We start from the raw sequence: 7,430 nt of genomic DNA, 5'->3' as shown, positions 1-7,430 counted from the left end.
TTCTGTTATGTGGATTGCACAATCTGTTTTAAGGACAAAAAATAAGTAATCTTAAAGCACAAATATTCAATACTGTACAGATAATAGTCTCTACTATTAGATGGTTACTCAGGACTCTATTTAGTTTTATAGAAAGATTAATTTTTTAATTTTTAAATATTTATTTTCAGAATATACATGCCTCAAGAATTTTATTACGGATAAATGGGTAATATGATGTTAGAAAGCAGTCATATAAATAAATCCTTTAAAAAGCTGAAAAGCTCAATCTTTTGGATATTCAGATAACTAAGAAAACACTGTATATCTAGATTCAAAGGGCAAATTCCATGGGATTCCCTGGCCCATCCTTAATTAATTGATATGTGACTCACAAATGAACTGTTTCTAGAGTATGACCACAAAATGACTTTAAAAGACTTGAAAAAAATTTCAACAATAGCTTCATTATTAACAGGATGAGGAAATGATACATCAAACAAACAAATTTATCAATGATTGTTTAAGATTAGTTAGAAATGCTTTGTAAATTGAAATAAACCAGTTTATATGAAAGCTAAGATTATTGAATTTTTTTAATGTGCTGTAAAATATACAATGTGAACATATTATAATACAAAACTTTTTATCTTACAAATGACACAAAAGTGCTCCGGAAGATGACTTTAATATACATTAGATAACAGAAATAAAAAAAAATGTGAAGGTGTTTTATATGAAGTGTAATTTGGTCTCATTTGTTGAACTGTTTCAAATTCACATCTTTAAAAAGTGGCAACTAATAATCAATAATCAATATCACAACAAATGATTGCAATCAACAAAAAACCCCTCAATAGTTTTGAGGGGTTTTTTGTTGATTGCAATCATTTGCAATAGTTTTGAACTTTACAAGTAACACATGAACAGAACATATCTTTGAAATCACTAACATATATCATTTCTCAGAGGGGATTAAGACCAAAATATGACTGAATTTTTAAAGCTATCCAACCTGTCAAACCCAAAATGTCTCATTCCCTTTTCAAACTTAAGGTTACATTGTCAGAAAATGTAACTTTTGAAGAAGGGTGTACTATGCTGACTTTAGTACTGAAACTTTACCAAGTGTTTACACTACTGGTGATCAAATACTGATATAAATGGGGGCAAAAAAGGTTTATTTGAAATAACTACTCTGCCAAAAAAAAAAAAAAATGCCCAATAACAACAAAAATGATCTAACAAAATTGTACATCAAGTTCCACATACCAGTCTGACACAAGTTATAGTAAAAGACATTTTTCAGAAAGGCAAGATTATCCTACCAAGGGTAGGTAAAATTTAGAGATGTACAACAAAATACTTTATAACAATCCTAAATCCTAAATTTATTGGTTTTAGAACTTTGAAGGACCTTGAGAGAAAAATACAGTTCCACCATTTTATAAAAGAGAACAGCAAAGTGATTTGCTAGCAGTCATAAAAGTAATAGGGAAGACAGCTGGAATTCACACTCAGATTTGACTGGAAATCCAGGTGATCTTCTGCTTTATGTGACTATTGCAAGTGATGTTAAATATTGAGGAAAGCCAATGTTTTCCTTGGACTACAAATTCTTTAGCAAGATCTCCTGCTAAAACCTGATTACTTTCTCTGATTTACTTCATTATCTTAAGATGGTAAAGACGAAAAACATTTCCAGCTGCAAAGGTGATGAAAACAAAATTCCATCTTATTTTATTTATTTATTGACACAATTAAGCTTATTTTTGTCAAAGCACTTTGAATAATATCTATAGAATGAAAAGGTCCTCTTAGGTTTAATAAATTTAGTGACTTAAAAAAATCAGATGCCTTTTGGCATGAATTCCTGCTGAATCTGAGGTACAATGTGAAGAGATTATGTTTTCCAGAAAAATTCTGGAAGTTTTTCCAACTGCCAGAATAAATATCTCTTCGATATCTTTCCCCCTGAAATAGCTTTATTTTGCTATGTCTGTCCTTTCTAAATTGCCATTTTCTACTATATTGACTTTTTATGGCTATTTTGCTTCCTTTTCTTTGGAACCACACCTTCGTTTTCAGATTGCTGAGCAGGCAGGCTACTATTCTTTGTTTCTGCAGTTATTGGATTCCTGTGCCCAGGAACAGGCACTCGTGTTCCACCAACCTGAAAGAGATGAACAAATATAATAAACATGCTGCAGTTCAAAACATTCACAATCAATCCATGTTCTGCAACATAATAATTTTTTTTTCTTTTCTGTAAAATGTTGGAGTTTTTAATGTTTCAATCAAATACAATTAAGTTGAAAATCAGATGTAGAAATATAATACCATTTTATTGTGTTGTTGGTTTGGAATAAACAAAGTAGCAACCCCTCTCCCATGGGTTTTTTGCAAATGCAGTGTTTGTTGAATATTAGTTTTTACAGGCAACTTGTAATTTCTAAGAGGGTTATCCATTCTATAGGCTATATCTGTGAAAATCTGACTCTGGTTTTCCACTACCACTTCAATCTAATTCTGGCAATCTCCTTTTACTGTAAATTGGCAAGAGAATACAATGTTTTATTTCAACACAGCTCAACATTCCTTGAATTTTTTTTGAGAGGGGTAAGAAAAGGAGGTTGGAAGTACTCTTGTCTCTTATCTCCAAACAAATATGTGAGGATCTAAGAAACAGGAGGATTTAAAAATAACGTTTACTTCATTACAAAAATGAAGCTGGAGAGAAGGGGAACAAGACTGGGAAGAAAAACAATCAATTTAGGACTAGAAAGGACCTAAGAAATAATTAGGCCCAATCTCCTCATTTAACAAATAAAGAAATACACACACAAAAAAAATGCTTGTTGATTGACAGAATGAATCAACTAATAAATGACAGGATCAGGACTTAAACTCAGGGCTTCTTGGTTCCAAATCATGTGCTGTTTCTATTACTCCAAAATCAGAATGAGGAGAAAGAGAAGGGGAGGAAATTAATAGATCAATATCTGGGAAAATAAAATAAGAAAACAGGAATGGAAAGAAAAGATAGGAGACAGAGAATTAAAGGAGTAAAGGGAAAACAACAGAGAAAAAATAAGAATTAGAAAAAAAAAGGGGGGGGGGGGAAGAGAAATCCCTACTCAAAAGCCAAAGAGAAATTTTTAAATTATCTACTGTTTCCATTTCTGTAACTTCTATTCAATGTCAAAATTTGCCCATTCTACTTTTAGAAAGAAATTTAATCAGATTAATGACAGCTTTTGAGGAATATATCATTTTTAAAAAGTACTACTAGGTGCTTACTAGAATGAATTCAAGAAAAAAGAGAAAGATTTCAGAAATCCTGAAACTTAGTTAACAAGCACATAACTTTTCTAATTATAATCTTATTAGTCTCAAAAAATAGCCCCAAATCCAGTGGCTGGCTAAAGATCAGAATCTGAACCAAGAGAACTATAGGTGGAATCATTAAAAACTTGCATATGTAGGATACTGTAAGCCTTGTGAAGTGCTTTTGTCTCACTCAAATTTATGCTGTTATTCCCATTTTACTGATGTGAAAATGGAGGATCTGAGAAGTTAAAGGATTTGCCAGTGATCACTAAAATGGTCAGCTTCTAAAGCAGGAATCTAATCCAAATTTCCTAGCTTCACAGCTCTACCCATTATATCTTACTGACCAGGTTCCTGTTAGGAAAACAGTCCTAACAAGATATTAGAGAATAGAAGTGGAAGAAGCCAAGGGAAGAAATGAAAATGAGAAAGCCAAGACAAAAAGGAGAGTTGGCAAGAGCTCATATGAAAGTACCTTTTAGAGTCATGGATTAGACAGCATCCAAAACTGTGAATTGAGTTGAAGAAGACTGTAGCCCTTATAAGAGATCACACTAGTAGCTAAAGCACTCAAACACTAATTGTACTATTTTGTCATTCATTCATCATCCATTCATCTTATGTTAAAGTCATACTATATACAGAATACTGTGTAAAAAATCCTTAGAGAGACAAAAAATATAGCTCAGAAGTTATCCTTGCCCTCATATAATTTATAGCTATAGAGAAGATTAAGGCACAAACACACAGGTTTAATACATAATAATATATAATAAACTTATAAAGATAAAAAATGACATAGCTCTTCTTTCTTAGAACTTGCTATCTACTAAGAGGATAGGACACAAAATTCAATTTAATAAAATTATTAAGCTCTTACTGTATGCAAAGTGCTACCCAAAGGAGTATAAAATCTAGCAGATGGATACAAAATATACAAACTAATTATAATAAACTATATAATATGTACATTTATTTGATTAAAAAAGGTAAAAAAAATGACAGTGTCTATAAATTGAAATTTATAATTTGGTAAGAGTTAGATAAGACATACAAAAATAACAATAATTCAAGTTGGAAAGTAATCAAATGGTACCAGATATGAAATTAAGGGAAAAGGATCACTTTCCATACTTGGGGAAATCAGAGGTTTCTTGAAAAATGTGGGAAAGACCTTAGCTAAAACTTGAAGGGAGAAAAAAATTTCACTAGATCTATGGAAAGAATCTGTTTCAGGCCAGACTGCTAGAATATATAAATGCACAAAGGTAAGAGGGAACAGGATAAAAATCAGAAAATGAATGGTGTAGTTGGAAAGGAACATAGTGTGTGAAAGGGAATGGTGTGAAACAAAATTAAAAAGATACTTTGGAAAACAAAAGACAAAATGATGCACACATTGTCAGATATGGCCTTTGCCTCATTTGCTTTAGAATAAATGTTTTTGATTTTTACAGCAAAAGGTTCTGATAAAGGCCTCATCTCCAAAATATATAGAATTGACTTTAATTTATAAGAAATCAAGCCATTCTCCAATTGATAAATAACTTTCAGATAAAGAAATTGAAACTATCTGTAGTCACATGAAAAGGTGCTCCAAATCAACTACTGATCAGAGAAATGCAAATTAAGACAACTCTGAGATACCACTACACATCTGTCAGATTGTCTAAGATGATAGGAAAAGATAATGACGAATGTTGGAGGGGATGCGGGAAAACTGGGACACTATACATTGTTGGTGGAGTTGTGAATGAATCCAATCATTCTGGAGAGCAATTTGGAATTATGCTCAAAAAGTTATCAAACTGTGCATACCCTTTCATCCAACAGTGTTATTACTGGGCTTATATCCCAAAGAGATCATAAAGGAGGGAAAGGGACCCGTATGTGCAAAAATGTTTGTGGCAGTCCTTTTCATAGTGGCTAGAAACTGGAAATTGAATGGATGCTCATCAATTGGAGAATGGCTGAGTAAATTATGGTATATAAATGTTATAGAATATTATTGTTCTATAAGAAATGACCAGCAAGATGACTACAGAGACTTGGAGAGACATACATGAACTGATGCTAAGTGAAATGAGCAGAACTAGATCATTATACACTTCAACATTACTATATGATGATCAGTTCTGATGGAAGTGGCTCTCTTCAACAGTGAGAGGATCCAAATCAGTTCCAATTGATCTGTAATGAACAGAACTAGCTTCACCCAGAGAAAGAAGACTGGGAAATGAGTATGGACCACAACATAACATTTCCACTCTTTTCTGTTACTGTTTGCTTGCATTTTTTTTTCAGGTTTTCAGCAAGTATTTGATGTTTTTCCTCTTACTTCATGATGCTATTCCTCTCCCCTCTTTTCTCAAACTATCCAAATTCTATATATTTAAACAATATACTCCTTTACTCCACCTCAAATGCACATAGAGAAGGTCACTCCTGAATTGCTCATTACCTCCAAGAACTGTTCTACTTCTTTGATAAAGAACTCTGAAATCCCTTTATCTGATCATAGCTACTTTTTATTTTATCTCTCCCCATGTCTTATTCCTCTTAAACTATTCCTATGACCTCCATCCTATGCTTCAAAGCTTTCCTATCCCTCACCACTGCCTGTGGACCATTTGTTCTTTTCTTCTCAATTTCATTTCTTAGTTAGTTATATGCAACCCAATCTCTTGCCCTAATGGATTGGAAATTTAGATTTGGTAATCAATGGATTACCAAACTCTCCTCCTGAATTAAATCTGCTCTACTATTTTTCTTAGTGAGCTCCACCTAGTCTCATCAAAGACCTTATAGCATCAAGGTAATCCTTTAGCTTCTTCCACAGTGAATCTCTATTCCATTCATTACAGCAACTGTTCAAACCTCTTTGATCTTGAAGTTCTTCATATCTCCTCTTGTAGCCTTTAAACAGGTTTGTTTTTTTGTTTGTTTGTTTTTTGGCTGAGGCAATTGAGGTTAAGTGATTTACCCAAGGTCACACAGCCAGGAAGTGTTAAGTGTCTGAGACCAGATTTGAACTCAGGTCCTCCTGACTTCAGGGCTGATGTTCTATCCACTGCACCACCTAGCTTCTTGCCTCATACTTTACTGAGCTAATGAAGATCTTTTGCCAAGAGCGCCCTCTTCTTCCTTATAACACAACTCCTTAACATAACCTTTCATTATCTCTCCTTTAGTTCAGCCTCAGATGATGAAATGGCTTTTTTCCTTAGCAAGGCTAATATCACATACATTCTCTATTCAAATCCATTCCATCTTTTTCTCCAGATAACAATAACAATAATAATGTGTACTTATACAATGTTTTAAGTATTCTTTCTTAGTTTTCTTCCTGTCTATATGAACACTCCCTTCTTAGTCACCTTTGTTTGATAATCATTTCTGTCATGCTATCTAACTGGATATATCCCACGGCTCTGTTCTGTATCTTCATCCTTTTTCTTTCCATATTCTCTCACTATTGACTTCATCATCATTATTCTGGATTCAAGTAACACCTTTATAGAGGTAACTTCCAGATCAATAATTCCAGTTCTAGTACTTTGCTTGTGCCACATATCACCAACTCATTATTTTTCAAATTGGATATCTTTTAGTCATAACAAATTCAGGATGTCCAAAGAAGAATTCATTCTCTTTCCTTCAAAACCTCTCTCTCTCCTTAAAAATTTTAATATTTTATTTCTCCTCAATTACAGGTAAAAACAATTTTAATATTCATTTTTCAAAATATGAATTCTAAATTCTCTTCCTCTCTCCTCCCCCACAGGGAAAGCAACAATATAATATAGGTTATATATATGTAGTCATGCAAAACATATTTCCATGTTAGCAATGCTTGGAGGAAAATAGTCCTCCTGCCTCCCAAAATAAAGAAAGAGTACTCTTCAATCTGCATTCAGACTCCATTGGTGTGTTCTTTGGGGATGAATAGCATTTTTTATCATATGTCCTTCAAAATTGTCTTGGTTCATTATACTGCTTTCTTTCCTGAAAACCTACCCTTCTGAACTTCCTTATTTTTATTTAGGAAAATAACATCCTTCTAGTCATCCAAGTTAATAGATCTGGTATTACATCGTTGGTAAAAAAAAAAAAAAAAAAAA

At 32.8% G+C, this 7,430-nt stretch overlaps 1 protein-coding gene across 9 annotated transcripts in view; it reads right to left on the bottom strand.

Moving 5' to 3' along the window:
* Window positions 1-847: 847 nt before the first annotated feature.
* Window positions 848-7,430, bottom strand: part of ICE2 (interactor of little elongation complex ELL subunit 2) — a 57,597-nt gene continuing 51,014 nt past the window's right edge. For all 9 annotated transcript variants that reach the window (XM_012543008.3, XM_031955448.1, XM_031955449.1 and 6 more), the window contains one exon: window positions 848-2,152. In XM_012543008.3, coding sequence (XP_012398462.1) covers window positions 2,006-2,152 — 147 coding nt within the window. In that variant the 3' untranslated portion in view covers window positions 848-2,005. The remainder of the gene's footprint in view (window positions 2,153-7,430) is intronic.

Source organism: Sarcophilus harrisii, chromosome 2, assembly GCF_902635505.1.
Source record: "Sarcophilus harrisii chromosome 2, mSarHar1.11, whole genome shotgun sequence".
In the NCBI taxonomy this organism is placed as follows: domain Eukaryota; kingdom Metazoa; phylum Chordata; class Mammalia; order Dasyuromorphia; family Dasyuridae; genus Sarcophilus; species Sarcophilus harrisii.
Note: the sequence above shows the minus strand (reverse complement) of the source record. Positions and strands in the feature narration are given on the sequence as shown.